Here is a 15,716-nt window from a genome sequence, read left to right as displayed (position 1 = left end):
GATAGGATAGGATAGGATAGGATAGGATAGGATAGGATAGGATAGGATAGGATAGGATAGGATAGGATAGGATAGGATAGGATAGGATAGGATAGAATAGGAATAGAATAGGATAGAATAGGAATAGAATAGGAATAGAAATAGAATAGAAATAAAAATATGTGAGAAAAATGACGAAGTAAGTAAGAGCACAGGAAGTGGTCCAGCTGCAGTGTCAGCTGTGCAGGGTGAGGGACAGGCTGCTATGGAGCGTTTTGGGGAGGGGCTGGAACTCCTTGGCTCTGGAATTTCCAAGCCTTTACCTAGGGCAGTTCCAYACAGACCCTTGGAGCTGGGATCCCTCTGCTCCTGCAGCCCTCAGGGGCTCCTGYTGCTGAGAGACCCCACCATTTGAACCATCACCTTGTCCCAGTTGTGGATGTGACTTGGCTGAGCCCGCTCTGGGATGGGGACAGGGGCAACAGGAGGAAAATGGGAAGGGTTTCACAGAATTACARAATCACAGAATATTCWGAATTGGAAGGGTYATCAAGTACAACTCSTGGCCCTGCACAGCACACCCCAACAATGGCACCCTGCAGTGTGCAGGGTGTGGAACTGTGCCAGGGAGCTGTGCAGGGTGGGGAGGCTCCGAGGGGCACAGAGGCAGCAGGAGCTGCAGAGGGGTGGCTCAGGGTGTCCCCACTCCTGACAGCTGTTCCCATGCAGGTGCAGGAGTTCGTGGGGGCCGTGCTGCACCGGGCTTGTGTCCATCCTGCTCAGGGTCCCGGCGCAGCCACCGAGGCGCAGACACTCGCCATGGCCATGGGGCTGGTGGCCACCGTGCTCGGCGGGGCCGTGCAGGTGAGGGGGTGAGGGGGGTGTGGGCTGGGGGCTGCAGCACATCTGGGTGCTCTGGCTTGGGGTCCCTGCTCAGCTGCAGCCTGTAAATCCAAATCTATCTATCTATCTATCTATCTATCTATCTATCTATCTATCTATCTATCTATCTATCTATCTATCTATCTATCTATCTATCTATCTATTATCTCTATCTATCTATCTATCTATCTATCTATCTATCTATCTATCTATCTATCTATCTATCTATCTATCTATCTATCTATATCTATCTCCATCTACATCTATCTATCTATCTATATCCATCTACATCTATCTATCTATCAATATCTATCTACATCTATCTATCAATATCTATCTACATCTATCTATCAATATCTATCTAATCTATCTATCTATCTATCTATCTATCTATCTATCTATCTATCTATCTATCAATATCTATCTAATCTATCTATCTATCTATCTAAATATCCAGTTTTTCCTTGGGGCAGTGCCAAGGATTCTGAGCAGGGCACCCTCAGGAGCCCAATTAACTAATTAATAATCTCTTCCCAAAAGGCACTGACAGAGCAGTACAGTCACATACAGCATCTTTAAATACCAGTGCTATACCCTTTGCATCCCTACATGGTCACAGACTCTGGCTCCAGAGCATTGTGAACTTCCCATGTGGGCTGTACCCTTGAAAATCCTTTTRCATTTTTATATTTACATTTTATGCATATTTATATTGTTATTTATATCTCTTGTAATACCTATATATATATATATGTGAGCTCTGTGTCACTTTGGTGTCAGTGGAGCTGCAATGGGAGCAATGGCACATCCATTAACGTGCTGTCATCACTGAGCTGCTGGGGTTGCTTCATCCCTGGGTTTGCCCAAAGAAAAATGCAACTGTTAACAAAAGATGATCCTTTATTGTGTCTTAATCCTAAATTTCTAACACTGGGGAAAGARCTGTAGGTGAAGAGAAGTTAAAGCCAGAGTCTTGTGGCTGCAATGGGCCCCTCCCAGGCAAGCTTCTGCTCCCACTTTGGCATTAATGGGAGTGACATAATTTGGAAAATGGAATGTGAAAGGTTTTGGAAGCGACTGCAGAGCTGCTTGAGTTTCAGCAGGCCAGGGATTTTATGCAATCATCCAAAATCTCTGCTAAAGCACCCCTTTCCAGGCCTCACTTCCCAGATTCCAGCAGTTAAAGCCAGGTTAAGGCAGGAGCTTAGGATGGGTTKTGGCTGCCTTGCCGTGAGTGTCCTTCCAGGCAGGACTGATGGCAAATGTGGCACAGTTTTGGTGGCAGGGATGTCCCTGGCATGGCCCCCATGCACAGGCACTGCTGTTGTTCAGSTTCACACCCTTCCCACCTTCTCCCATGGCTGCTGCCCGCAGTGCCAGGGCTGGGATTGGCAATGGGCTGAGAGGAGCTCGTGGTGCCTGGGGCCTGTCTGGGTCTGGGTCTGGTGCTGGGGCTGGGGTTGGGACTGGATCTGATGCTGGGTCTGGATCTGGTGCTGGGGCTGGGGCTGGGCTGGGACTGGATCTGGTGCTGGGGCTGGGGCTGGGCTGGGACTGGATCTGGTGCTGGGGCTGGGGCTGGATCTGGTGCTGGGCTGGTGCTGGGGCTGGTGCCGGTGCTGGGGCTCTTCACCCCCTGCCCACCCTCCTGGGAGCATCCCAGGGAGTGAACCCTCATTACATTGGTGCCAGCCCTGCTTTTGTCCCCCCGCAGCTCCAATCCAGCGATTTCGTGGTGCTGAAGCGGCTGGTGCCGCTGCTGGAGGAGCTGTCCCGCACCTACCCCGAGCCCCTGACCCAGGAGCTGGCCTCAGACCTGCGCATTGCCATCTGCACCCATGGTGCCTGCTCCCCGGGCACGGTGGGTGCTGCTGCTGATGGTGTGCTGGGCAGGAAGGCTGGCATGGGAGCACAGAGCCCTGCTGGTGTTCCTGACAAAACCCCCGGCTCCCCGCGCCACGGACAGCACAGACAGCACAGCCCCTCTGCTCACGGGGACAGGAACAAAGGGCAGAGCACAAACCACGAGCCCAGCACCACCAGTGCCTCTCCAGCCCCRTGTGCTGACAGCCTGGCCCCGGCCGGGCTCCAGGAGCTGCTGCTGTCAGCCTACGACCCCCAGCCCTCGTGCCGGGCAGCTGCCCTGCGCCACCTCGCCAGCCTGGTCACCCAGCGGGCCCCGGAGGCWCTTCAGCTTCAGGAGAAGCTGCTGCAGGTACCAGGCTCCTGCTGTGCTCCTTGTCCCTTGCCTTGGTCCCTGTCACCTGTTGTGTCCCTTGTCCCATGCCCCTTCCCAGCAGAGCTGGTGCTGAATGTGCCATGATTATCAGAGCCCTCTGGCCTTGCTGGCCCAGCCCAGGCTCACTGCTGATGGCACTTCCCTTCCTTCCAGGTGTTCCTGGAGAACATGCAGCACGARGATGCCTTTGTCTACCTCTCAGCCATTCAAGGTGAGCGGTGCCTGCTGGGTGCCAGCACTTTGTAAGGGAAGGTTTTGTGCTGGGGGGCTCTGGGCAGTGGGAGTGAAGAGCAGCACAGCCACAGTCAGGCTGAGGGCTCAGCATCTCCTGCCCTCCCAGATTGTGGCTTCATGTTGTTCCATCAAACCTGGGGCCACATATGGGCTCCACGCTGTGGTCCCAAAGCTGGAGACTTCATCTCCCAGTTATTTTTACTCTCTGGAGCGGGTCACCATCTCTGTGCCACCAGCTGGGGCTGCAGTTCCAGCACCATGTGGGCACAGCCCCGGTACCCCGGGCTGGCACCCGCTGAAGGGTCCGTTCAGCTGAGGCTGGCAGGGAGCAGGGCCAGGGGATCCACYGGTGCACCCTGAGGGCTCTGCCGAGGTGGCAGTTCCTGAGTACTCACAGCACTTCCCAGGAAAACACCAGCCCCACAGCACCRGGCTGGTGCTTCCACAGCGGGGTGACACGGGTGTCCTGTGTGACCGCAGACGGTGACARTCGTCCCCCGGGTTCTGTGGAAGGGAAGTGCCATTACCTTGGCTCACAGCAATGCTGGCACCGCTGCTGTTGGGTTGGTAACCTTTGGCAGAGCTGGGAAAGGAGTTCCTGCTGCGCTTCCCACTGCCTGTACGGTCTTGAGAGGGACGGGTCTGTCCTCGCCCCGCGGCTGAAGCAGAGGCTGTAACCGTCCCGGTGATTAACGCGGCGCTGCAGCTGCCGCACGCTCRGCTCTCGTTAACCCTGACTCACCCGGCCCGTGGCAGCGGCACCTGTGCCATGCTGAGCCATGCCGAGCCGTGCCGAGCCGTGCCGAGCTGTGCCGAGCTGTGCCATGCCAAGCACGGGGCTGATGGCCATGCTGGATGGGTCCCCTCAGTCCCGTTTGTTCCGTGTCACAGCGGTGAGGCCGGGTCTGAGCCAGCGGTTTCACACAGCTGGACTCCAGTGAAGTGTTCCCTGTATTGGACATCACAGCTGGAATTCTGGGTCAGAGCTGGGCCCCTCATGACATTGAGGGGCTGGAGAAGGGTCTGATCCCTGCTTGTGGGATCTGATCCTTCATTGCCTCCAGGGAGATGCAGCAGGCATGTGGCACACTCRGGTTCCTGCTCCCAGTCAGGGCCAGGCAAATCTGCAGGGACATRGACACAGTGGCACCATGTGCCGATGGCCAGGAGCTGGGAGCAGTGACCAGACCCGGTGCCCAAGCATTGGCAGCAGTGTCCAGCTGCCCCCAGTGCACCAAGGCCATGCCAGGTCAAAGGGCATCCTCCAGCAGCAGTGGGTGGGCACCTGCTGCCAGCTGCTAAATGACTGATTTTCCATCTTTTCTCCCCTGCAGGCGTTGCYCTGCTCTCCAGTGAGTACCCGGAGCGGATCCTGCCTGTCCTGCTGGCACAGTACGAGTGCCCAGCACAGGGCACAGAGGATGCTGCAGCTGCTGTCACCAGGATGAAGCTGGGCGAGGTGCTGATGCGTGTCACCCGGGCACTGGGTGAGTCYATGCTGTGGGCACAGCACTGCCTGCTGCCAGCAGCACAGCTCAGTTCACCAAGTCCCAGGGGGAATGCCCACAGGAGATTTTTGTTGTCAGGAGGTGGGAAGGGGTCTGGAAGCCAAAGGGAAGCTGGCCRAGTTTGCCAGCAGCAGCAGCAGGAGGATGGATCCTGCCAGGTCCTGCCAGCAGCCCACCATCCCCTCGGTCGGCAGCGCCGGGTTTGGAGACTGCCGGGAAGCGCCCGGACACGCAGGGCTGAGGGCAGGAGCTGCATGAGGCCTTTCCTGCAGCCGCTGTTGGGACACGTCCTAAAATGCCTCCTCTGACTCGGTGGAGGAGGCCAGGCCAGTGGGAGCACACAGCTGGAGCTCTCCATGGGCAGGGAGGTGGCAGCCGGTGTCCACAGGGCTGGGGCAGCCGGGTGGGGGTCCCTGGTCACCGAGCAGGCACTGTGTGCCTTGGCTGGGGATGATCTGAAGAGCCCTGACCCCCCCAAACCTCAGCACTGGGACTCCCCTGGGGCCTCTGCCACGTCCCCTGGCCGCAGTGACATCCCTGGACTCTGCCATCTGTGGCATCCCCCAGTGCCAGGCTGTGCCACTGTCTGTCCCCGCCACTGGGATGGGGACAGGCCATCCCACTGACTCCTGYGGGGCTCCAGCAATCAGCTCAGAACCCCTCGGTCCCAGATCCCCCAGGTGMTGTCCATGTGTCTGGCCTGGTGTGGGGTTTCCCTTGGCAGCTGCCCTGGGGATGGTGGCACAGCCTCCACTGCTCTCCCTGCTCTCCCTGGTGCCACGGGCAGCCACTCCTGCACGTCCCAGCTCGCCAGGTATTTATAGAACAAATTGCACCCAGTTGTTTCTGTTGCAAAGCTTCAGCATCTGAGAGCGAGGATTTACCCAGCGTTTCCATCATCGCTCTGCTCTCTGTGGTTCTGAGCTCTCCTGCTCTGCCAAGGGACTGCCATGCCTTCCTCCTGCCATCCCTGGAGCAGCTTTCCCCCTCGAGGAGGGGAGGGAGGTGCTCCATGCCCTTGTGTAGCCGTGTGGCACAGACACTGATGTGCTGTTGGCTCTGGATGGGGTGCATCCTGCTGGGATCACCCTGCACTGCTCATGCTGCTGTAATTCCAGGCCCTGGGATGCAGGCTCAGAGCAGGATGCCTTCCCAGCAMGTCCTTGGCATCACATCGCTGCCCTGAGCTGCCCACCCCGTTCCAGTCCCCAGCCCTGCTGGGATCTTCCACTGCCCACGAGGATCGTTCCTGTCCCCACACCCTGGGGCATCCCAAGGCATCCATCCCACTGCCTCCATCTGCTGCAGGACACCCTTGTCCGAGCAGCTTCCAGAGCTTGGGAGAGCTGGGAAACCACAGAACTCACAGGCCAGCTGGCCTTCTGGACCTCGCTTTCCACCTCCCAAGGCTCTGCCTGGTGGGAGATGTGCCCATTCCAATGGGACACACGGCTGCTCAGCCCCTGTAGGGTCACCACAATCTGGGGGTGTTGTGGGTGCTGAGCACGGGCCTGACCTCTCATTAGCAGGTCACTCGTCTGTGTGCTAATTGGGGCAGGGGTTTGGGTCTGGGTGCTGTGGGAATGGGTGTGTTTGCAGGACCCTGAGTGACCCCATGGGAGGACTGGGGTGTGCCAAAGGGCCCCAAGGCCTGTGCTGTGGGGTGTTTGCTGAGGGGCTGTGCCATGCTCCAGATGTTGCATCCAGCTGTTCGCTGGCGTTTCAAGGCAGATGCCCAATTGGTCTGCTCCCAAAGGAGCCAGGGCTCTGGCAGGAAGGGTGGGCCTTTCTGTGCTGGTGACACACAGCTCTGCTCTGTCTTGCAGGGGACATGGTGTTCCAGCACCGGGAGCCGCTGATCCGGGCTTTCCTGCGGGGTGCCCGCGATCCCGACAGTGCCCTGCGTGCCAGCAGCCTCTCCAACCTGGGCGAGCTCTGCCAGCACCTCGGCTTCCAGCTGGGATCCATCGTCCAGGAGGTACCAGCTCCATCCTTCCCCCTCCTGCCTGGGGAGCATGGGGCCATCTCATTAACGAACCCATGTTTGAGCTGAGGACATGGAAATAGGACATTTTCATAAAGGAYATGAGTGACAGTTGGTGATATCATGGAGTGTAAAAGACACTAGGGAGGTTCTAGCCCTGATTTGTAGRTGCCTGCTCCACCCATGGCAGCCACTGCCAGAGGAGACCTGGGGGCACRAGTGGTGGCTGCCAGAGACACCTCACGCTTAATGACACCCCATTACCCTCCCGTTATCCTAATTATTGTTATCAGCATCATCAGTACCATCAGTATCACGGAGCTGCCTCGCCCTGGCTGCAGGCTCTGGATAAGACATGGAGCTGCTGGAGTTGTGATCCCAGTGGGGTGAGCCTGACTCCTGGGACCCAGCAGCCCTGGAGCCGATGTGTCTGTGCCCCACAAGAGCCAGAGTTTCACCCCCCGGTGCTCCAGGAGTGAGACATCGTGGATTTGGCACTCGGGCTTCTCCCCTCGGCTCCGCTCGGCACCGGTGGATCCTGGCAGTTGATGTGATGCCAATGAGCCACACGCTGCTATTTCGGGAAGGCGYGAGCTCTGCTCATTCTCCCGGCTGTCACTGCTGGGGTTTAATTAGATTCCTTTGGCTCTGCCTGATTTTTATACAGACTGTTACACAGCTTCCTGAGGCATCCATGTGCTGCCCGGCCCTGGTAGGAGCTGCTCGGAGCCTGTACCCCGCAGGACATGGGGGTCCCATCCTCATCCTTGAGACATCACCAGCACCTCAGTGCTGCTCTGGTGGCATCCCCTGCATCTCCCAGTCCTCACTGATGTCCCCCTGCCCTGTCCCCACAGGTCACCTGCTGTGTGACGGCCATAGCTCGGACAGACCCCGAGGCTGAGGTGCGAAGAGCTGCTGTGCACGTGGTGGTGCTGCTGCTGCGGGGGCTGAGCGAGAAGGTCACCGAGGTRGGTCACCCCTGTTTGTCCCTGGGGCAGGGACAGTCCCCAACAGGCTCCTGGCATCCCTTGGGGAGGGCCCCTGCTCCACAGGGGCTGCAGGGCTCATTCCCGAGCATTTTCCATGGAAAATCACAAGAGACTGAGATGCCCAATTTGGGTGTCCCCCACTAAAGGGTTCCCTCAATGGACCCTGGGGCAGGGAGGCTTTATGGAAATGTCCCTCTGAAGTGCTGGGCCGTGCCATGCTGGGGGCAGTGCCAGCTCCTGGGAGCCGTGGGAGCTGTTCATCGCTGATTTGACTTGGAAATGGCCAGTTCTTCCACCGCTGTGGCGTCCCTCCGCAGTTCCCAGTAAAACAAGCATGTTGGGACTGAGCTCCTGTGGAGGAAACAGCCGGTTCCCCACGGGATTCCCCACAGCAGTGATCCCGGCATGCCCCAGTGCCCCTGTGCCAGAGGATCACCACAACGTGCTGCTGGCGCGTGGGGAAACTGAGTCACGGGGACCGCGGCACCGTCAGCGCCAGGGGAAGGGGTGCCCACACTCCTGCCGGGACACGCTGAGGGGGCRGCACGGGCGGGTGCTGACGCTGGCCCTGCCCGTGCCCAGGTGCTGCGGGATGTGCTGCGGGATCTGTACCGCCTGCTGAAGCACGTGGTGACCGCCGAGCGCGACGGTGCGACCGTGCTGCACGCGCAGCTGGCGCTGGATGAGCTGGACACCGCTGTCAGGAGAGCCCTGTTCCCCCCACAAACGCTGCAGAAGAAGATCGTGGTGCTGCCATAGCGGGGATGAGCTCCTGGAAATGAACTGTTCCTGCTCTGGGGTCGGGGCYGGTGCCTTCCCACGGGGAGGGGTTGCTGTGCCCTCCAGGACACCGCTGGCGGTGTCGGACAGGGAGGGGACCTCGCTGGGACGGGGTGTGGGATTAAAGAGAGATGTGCTCAGCCCTGTGTCTGTGATGTCTGTGGGGCCACGCAAAGCTCACGGGTGTCGTCATGGCCGTGTCCCAGCCCTGGTCCTGTGGAAGGGTGGGTGTCACCCCCAGGGTGAGYGCTGGGTTGAGGAAGCAGCCACAAGGGCCAGTGCCTCGGGCTCCCTTGGGCCAGCCAGAACCGAGTGTGTGGCTGTCCTTGAGGGGAGTCAGCAGGAAAGGGGGCTCTGCTGTTTGCACCCCTAGAGTGGAATTCCATGGCCTCTCCTTGGCACTGTGCTCACACCAGGAGGATGCTGAAGGGTTCAGGGACTCCCTCACCATGGGGTCTGAGGATGGGCCTCTCTACTGTGTCATCAAGAGCCCCCTCCAAGCCGAGGAGGGGTAAGGGACCCACAGGGCACCTGGCTGGGGCCACCACTCACCATCACGTGCTCAGGGACACCCCAACATCAGCGACCCCTCCTCTCTGCAGGCAGGGCAGCCCCCAGGAGTGCTGCAGCACTGTGGGCCCCGTTCCCTTCCCCGCAGTGTGGGGGGAGCAGCGTCCTCAGGGACCCGGCTTGGTGCCCCCTCACTCCCCTGGCACCGGGCAGCCCAGCCCCATCGTGCACAGCCCCAGGGCCATCTCACAGCTGCCCTGTGTCCTGACAGACGGTGGGGATGTCCAGCACCCCTTCCCTGCAAGGTTGGGGGTCCTGGCCGTGTCCCCATCCTGTGCTTGTCGTGCTGTGAGTGCACATGCAGTGGGAGCACGTTCTCCTCACCAGAGAGCGGTGATGGCTGAGTGCTCCTCATTGCTCGTGGTTCTGGACCACAGCCCTGCACTGGGATGCAGCTGTGCCCGTCCAGAGCCTGTCGTGGATGGCAGAGGAGCACTCTGGAATGATGCTGCTGGCTGGGCAGTGTCCAGCCATCCCGCCTCCAGGAGCAGGGATGTGTGTGGCTGTCCTGCCGCTGGGAGCAGGGCAGCAGCTGTGCTGGAGGTGGAGAGAGTTTGTTTTGTACCTTGGGCAACCACAGGCACAGCGGAAAGTGAGGGATCCAGGRTGAGGGTAGAGGGAAGGCTGTGAGGTGCAGACATGCTGGCCCTGTGTCCCAGCAGTGTCCCAGCACTGTGGTGGTGGCACAGGCATGACCATGCCAGTCTGACCCTGCTGTGCCAAGGCTGCACACCCTGTGCCCCACTGTGGCCATGTGGCTGGTGGTGCCGAGGGTCCCACCATGTCCCTGTCTCATCCATGGGCTCACCGGTTCCTCACTGCTCACCCCAGGGGCTCGGGAAGCTCCCAGCCAGCACCACCCCAGCGCCCGAGGTGTCAGAGAGGGGGATCCGCCTGTGCTGCTGGGGGGATCCCCTTTCCCAGCTCCTGGCGCTTGGATCCTCGGGCCCAATCCCGGCATTGCCTCGCACCCAGTTCCCAGCACAGCAGGATGCGATTGGAGTGAGAAAAATGCTGAATTTGAGCCCCGAGTCGAGGCTGTGGCTCCTCAGACTCAGAATGGCCCTCCCGGAGCTGGCTGTCCCCTGCCACCAGGTCGGCGCGGGGACAAAGTGCTGCTGTCCCCGGAATGACCCTGGTCCTGCCCCGGCCCGCCAGCCACGGGTGACACGGGGGCTCASAGCCGCGGGGAGCACGGTGACACGGGAAGGTGACACGTGGGTGGCATGAGAGGGGCCGCAGGAGCGGCGGGGGGGATGGAGTGGCCGGTCCCGGTGGCTCTGTGCCGTTGCCGGTGATGGTGATGGTGATGCCGGTTCCGGTGCAGCCCCGGAGCCGCTGCCGGTGCTGCCGGTGCTGCCGGTGCAGCAGCTGTGCCGTGATGCCTGTGATGATGCCAGTGCCGGTGCAGCTCTGGAGCCGCTGATGCCGGTGCCGCCGGTGCTGCCGGTGCCGGTCATCACTCCCGCAGTGCGGGGCTGGGGCCGGTGCCAGGTGCTGCCGGTGCGGGGCGGGTTCCCGGGGCTTGCGGGCGGAGCCGGAGCCGGTGCCGGTGCTGGTGCCGGGGGCGGTGCCGGCGGTGCCGGTGCCGGTGCCGGTGCCGGGCGGGGCCCCCGCGGGCTGCGGGCGGTGCCGGCCCCGCCGCGGTATAAAGGGGCCGCACGGCCCGGGCTGGGCGTTCAGCGGCGGCGGCGGGTGGGGAGCGGCGGCACCGTCACCTCCACGGTGAGTCCCGGTCCCTCCTTCTCCCTCCCGACCCCGCCGGTGCCGGCTCGGGGCGCCCCGCGGTGCTGCGGGGCCGGAGGTAACGGGCAGCGGGGAGCGCCGGGGGCTGCGGGACCGGGAGGAGCCGGGAGCGCCGGGGGCTGCGGGACCGGGGGGAAGCCGGAGGTGCTGCCCGGGAGGTGCCGCCGGGGGTCCCCGGGTTTGGCTCCGCGCCCTGCCCGCACCCCGCACGTGCTCCCGCGTCCCGGTGCCGCTCCGCAGTCCCGTCCTGCCCGCGCCCCGCTCCCGTCCCGCAGCGGGGTGGGGGTCTGGCTCTGCCATCCCCGCAGCCGGGGGTCCCGCCGCGGGCGCTCGGGATGGAGGAGGGCTCTGAGCGGCCGCGATTTCCCCGGGGACGCCCTGGTCCCTGCCATCCCCGTGCCCTTCCCTGTCCTCCAGCCCGGCCACCGCCTGGGAGCAGCCGTGGTCCCGCTCGGGTGGCCGGGGGCTGCCGGCGCTGCACACAGCGGGGTACCCGGGTCCCCTACACCTCACTCGGCTTCGCACACGGCCGGGTGTGTGGGACCCCCGCACCTCCTCTGCCCCATGGAGGCACCGAGAAGGTGTCACCCCCAAACCAGCGGCTGGCGAGGAACGGGGTGGCCATGGGGGAGCACGGCCATCCCCCTTTTGCATTTTGGGTGGCCTGATGGGKAGCGTGTCCCCCCGTCCCTGCCCTGACGGTGCCCTGTGTCCCTCCAGATGCCAGGGAGCCTCTCCACGGCCCTGCGTGTTGTGGGGACCAGCCTGTTCGCCGTGGCCGTGCTGGGGGGAATCCTGGCCGCCTACGTCACAGGGTACCAGTTCATCCACACGGAGAAGCACTACCTCTCCTTCGGGCTCTACGGGGCCATCCTGGGGCTGCACCTCTTCATCCAGAGCCTCTTCGCCTTCCTGGAGCACCGGCGCATGCGGGGCGAGGGGCGGCCGGTGCGGCCGGGGCGCTCGGTGGCWCTCTGCATCGCCGCCTTCCAGGAGGATCCCGACTACCTGACCAAGTGCCTGCGCTCTGTCAAGCGCATCGCCTTCCCTGACCTCAAAGTGGTGATGGTGGTGGACGGGAACGGCCCTGACGACACCTACATGTTGGACATCTTCCACGACGTGATGGGCTCCGAGCGCTCCGGCAGCTACATCTGGAGGAGCAACTTCCACGCRTGGGGCGAGGGGGAGACGGAGGCCGGGCTGCGGGAAGGAGTGGCTCATGTCCAGGCGCTGGTGCGCAGCAACACCTACTCCTGCATCCTCCAGAAGTGGGGTGGGAAGCGGGAGGTGATGTACACGGCCTTCCGGGCACTTGGAGACTCCGTGGACTATATCCAGGTGGATGCATGGGCTGGGGGGTGTGGGCAGTCAGCGTCCTGCCTGCGGGGCCGGGCACAGGGGCTGCGGGTGGGTGGGAGCAGCCCTGGGGATGCTCAGCAGCATCTGGGTGCYTGCTGCTTCATCTGTCCCCGTGTGCTGGCCATGAGCCACCAGGGCCGGGGCAGCTGAGGGGTTGAGCCCTGCCTGCACTGAGGTGTCAGTCACCTTCTCAGTGCATGCCCCGCTGCGGTGTCACCCCGTGTGACAGCGTGTGGTGACCGGGGCAGGTGTTCCCTCGCTGCCAGCAGCTGGAGATGCATGTCCTGGGGAGCAGTGCCCCGGTACCCYTGGGTGCTCCGCTCCCCGCCATCGCCCGCCGGTCTCCAGGGCTCTGCCTGGTCTCGCCGTCCGCAGCTCAGGCTTGCCTGGCTGTGGGCTGGGCCKTCTGCCGGGTGCGTGTGGGCGGCGGGAGCGGGGCTCGACATTCGCTCTGCCCCCAGGTGTGTGACTCAGACACGGTGCTGGACCCCGCCTGCACCGCCGAGATGCTCCGCATCCTGGAGGCCGACCCCCGCGTCGGCGGCGTCGGCGGCGATGTCCAGGTACGGTGGCGTGAGAGAGGGCACCCGGGGCGGCGAGGGGAGGACCGGGGTGCCGGTGGGCTGCTCACACCCATCCTCTCCCCAGATCCTCAACAAGTACGACTCGTGGCTCTCCTTCCTGAGCAGCGTTCGGTACTGGATGGCCTTCAACGTGGAGCGCGCGTGYCAGTCGTACTTCGGCTGCGTGCAGTGCATCAGCGGCCCCCTGGGCATGTACCGCAACGCGCTGCTGCAGCAGTTCCTCGAGGACTGGTACCACCAGACCTTCCTGGGCAGCAAGTGCAGCTTCGGGGACGACCGACACCTCACCAACCGCGTGCTCAGCCTGGGCTACCGGACCAAGTACACGGCTCGCTCCAAGTGCCTGACGGAGACRCCCACGCGCTACCTGCGCTGGCTCAACCAGCAGACCCGCTGGAGCAAGTCCTAYTTCCGCGAGTGGCTCTACAACGCGCTCTGGTTCCACAAGCATCACCTCTGGATGACCTACGAGTCGGTGGTCACCGGCTTCTTCCCCTTCTTCCTCATCGCCACCGTCATCCAGCTCTTCTACCGCGGCCGCGTGTGGAACATCCTCCTGTTCCTGCTGACGGTGCAGCTGGTGGGSGTCATCAAGGCCACCTACGCCTGCTTCCTGCGTGGCAACGCCGAGATGATCTTCATGTCCCTCTACGCCCTCCTCTACATGTCCAGCCTGCTGCCCGCCAAGATCTTCGCCATCGCCACCATCAACAAGTCGGGCTGGGGCACCTCGGGGCGCCGCACCATCGTGGTGAACTTTGTGGGGCTGCTGCCGGTGTCGGTGTGGGTGGCCGTGCTGCTGGGCGGGCTGGCCTACACCGCCTACAGCCAGGACCTGTTCAGCGAGACCGAGGTGGCCTTCCTCATCTCGGGTGCCATCCTCTACGCCTGCTACTGGGTGGCCCTGCTGACGCTCTACCTGGCCATCGTCGCCCGCCGCTGCGGCAAGCGGCAGGAGCAGTGTGGGCTGGTGTTCGCCGAGGTCTGACCGCAGGGTTCTCGTGCCAGGATCCTCCCGTGTGCCACGGGATCCAACGTGTCAGGGTAACCACCCCCGTCCCGTCCCCATCCCAGACCYGCCATGGCCTGGGGTGATCCCACATGCTGGAGTGAACACCCCCAGTTCYCTTTCTCCCCATCCTGGAGCTGCTGGGCAGCGCTGAGCGCTCCCAACCCTTGGCATTTCTCATCAGATCTTGAAATCTTGCTTTTTATTCTTTATTAGTAAGTTTATTTTTCTTTTTTTCCATTCTTCCATCCCAAGCTGGCCACRGAGAAGCCGAGCCAGGGCTGCCATGACCCAGGCAGGTGCTGCTGGCTGCATCCCCACTGTGCCCTATGGAGCACCCTGGCGTGGAGCGCTGCTGGCCACGCTCCCCCCACCCCAATGCAGAATTTTCCACCCTCTGGTGCTTTTTATAGGGATTTCAGTCCCATCTCCATGGTGCTACAGCACTTCCCACCCCCAGGACACACGGTCTCCATCCAGCGTGGTGCTGGCACTGCTGGCTGGTGCTGCCTCTGCTGCGTGCGGGGACGAACCCACAGGGAGCCCCCCCGGCCTTTTGGGGGTCTCGCTGCTCCAGGAGGGCAGCAGGTCTCTTCAGCTTTGCCAAAGAGCCAAGGGGGGATCCTGGCATGGAAAAACTGGGAGCCTGTGTTGGCTGGAGTGTTGCTGGAGACCCTTCGGAGCCACGCTGCACTCTGGCCGACCCACGGCCTCATCACTCCCACCCCACTGCCTTCCCAACAGAGGGAAGATGGGGATTTAGGCAAGGTGCTTCCCAACCTTTCCCCTCCCCAGAGAATTCACCTGTGGGTCCTTTTTTCAGGACTCGGATAAAAACCCTTTATATGAGGGAGCTTTTAGCTGTTTTTTGTTTATTTAATACAAGGTTTTTTAGAAGACTTTTGTAGCTCTTTCGTATTGTTGCAGATGGTTTGTAAATCTATTTATTTTTGAACCTGCCAGAAGGATTCTGTTTCTTACTTTGGGTGGAAAGAGCTGGTTTTTATATCCTGATGGAGCCGTGGAAATAAAGAGTTGCAGTGAGGACAGGTTGTGTGTTTTGGGGAGGGTCCCTGGTCCTGTCTGAGTCGAGGGATGTTGGTGCTGAGTCCCTGCCTGGCACCTGTATCCCCAAAGCTGCAGGGAGCAGAGAGGAGACATCTCCACAGTGGCACCTTCATGGATTCCTGGGACCTGCTGGACACTGTGGCAGTCCCTGGGGTGGGACATCCCTGCCTTCCAGGAGCCAAGGCCCCAGGGGTGACCCTGGTCCTGTGATCCAGACCTTGGTCACTCCTCAAAGAGTCATTTTAGGGGGGACAAATGACCCAGGAAGGGCTCTGGGTGCCCAGCACTGGACCCAGCAGCCCCAGAGCTCCCTGTGCAGGACAGGRATGAGGCCCTGGATCTCTTTCCAGCAGCAGATCCCAGTTCACAGCCCCCACCCTTGCCCTCACACCTTCTTGGGCACRTGGGTGATGATGGGTTTGGGGCGGGTTTTGAAGAGCAGTTTGGTTTTGATGAGGGCAGTGACGGCGTAGCGGSTGCAGGGCCCCCCAGGGCTGGGCTGGGGGGCTCCTCCCTCCTTCACCAGCACAGCAAACGGCTTCTCCAGCTGCACCACCTTCCCRTAGAGGATGTGATGGCCCACGATGAGCACGGGGACACCCTGGGGAGAGCAGAGGGTGAGGCTGGGCTGGGCTGGACTGTCCAAGCTGGGTCCTGGTGGTGTCAGCCTCACCTCACGGGTGTAGTGCAGGTCTCCCAGCAGRCTCCCGGCCAGATCCCCGCTCTGCCGGGGCTCCACCTCACCCTGCAGCTCCAGCAGCACCCACTGCGCCGGGGCC

General features: G+C 61.7%; 3 protein-coding genes across 5 annotated transcripts in view; 2 read left to right on the top strand and 1 right to left on the bottom strand.

The window, feature by feature from the left end:
* TANGO6 (transport and golgi organization 6 homolog) overlaps positions 1-8,730 on the top strand; it is a 22,028-nt gene extending 13,298 nt beyond the window's left edge. The window contains exons 11-17 of one of the 2 annotated variants that reach the window (XM_057384201.1): positions 709-843; positions 2,576-3,076; positions 3,254-3,311; positions 4,669-4,821; positions 6,669-6,820; positions 7,684-7,797; positions 8,401-8,730. In XM_057384201.1, coding sequence (XP_057240184.1) covers positions 709-843; positions 2,576-3,076; positions 3,254-3,311; positions 4,669-4,821; positions 6,669-6,820; positions 7,684-7,797; positions 8,401-8,577 — 1,290 coding nt within the window. In that variant the 3' untranslated portion in view covers positions 8,578-8,730. The remainder of the gene's footprint in view (positions 1-708; positions 844-2,575; positions 3,077-3,253; positions 3,312-4,668; positions 4,822-6,668; positions 6,821-7,683; positions 7,798-8,400) is intronic. The other variant, XM_057384202.1, reaches the window with a different exon arrangement.
* Positions 8,731-10,863: 2,133 nt separating this feature from the next.
* HAS3 (hyaluronan synthase 3) lies at positions 10,864-14,967 on the top strand. Of its 2 annotated transcripts, none has more exons than XM_057384209.1 (4): positions 10,864-10,893; positions 11,635-12,150; positions 12,738-12,839; positions 12,925-14,967. In XM_057384209.1, the coding sequence occupies exons 2-4, from the start codon at positions 11,635-11,637 to the stop codon at positions 13,846-13,848; spliced, it is 1,542 nt and encodes a 513-aa protein (XP_057240192.1). In that variant the 5' UTR covers positions 10,864-10,893; the 3' UTR covers positions 13,849-14,967. The 2 variants fall into 2 exon arrangements, with proteins under 2 accessions (XP_057240192.1, XP_057240191.1); XM_057384208.1 differs by having other exon boundaries at positions 11,635-12,255.
* A 43-nt stretch (positions 14,968-15,010) lies between these two features.
* The window catches only part of CHTF8 (chromosome transmission fidelity factor 8), a 1,089-nt gene continuing 383 nt past the window's right edge, over positions 15,011-15,716 (bottom strand). Inside the window, exons 2-3 of the mRNA XM_057384179.1 lie at positions 15,611-15,716; positions 15,011-15,538 (exon numbers count right to left, since the gene is read on the bottom strand). Coding sequence (XP_057240162.1) covers positions 15,323-15,538; positions 15,611-15,716 — 322 coding nt within the window. The 3' untranslated portion in view covers positions 15,011-15,322. The remainder of the gene's footprint in view (positions 15,539-15,610) is intronic.

This window comes from Malurus melanocephalus, unplaced genomic scaffold (genome assembly GCF_030028575.1).
Source record: "Malurus melanocephalus ecotype Western Australia unplaced genomic scaffold, MMel_1.1 scaffold_691, whole genome shotgun sequence".
NCBI classification, from domain to species: Eukaryota; Metazoa; Chordata; class Aves; order Passeriformes; family Maluridae; genus Malurus; species Malurus melanocephalus.
The sequence above is the reverse complement of the archived record's forward strand: the minus strand, read 5'-3'. Positions and strand labels throughout refer to the sequence as shown.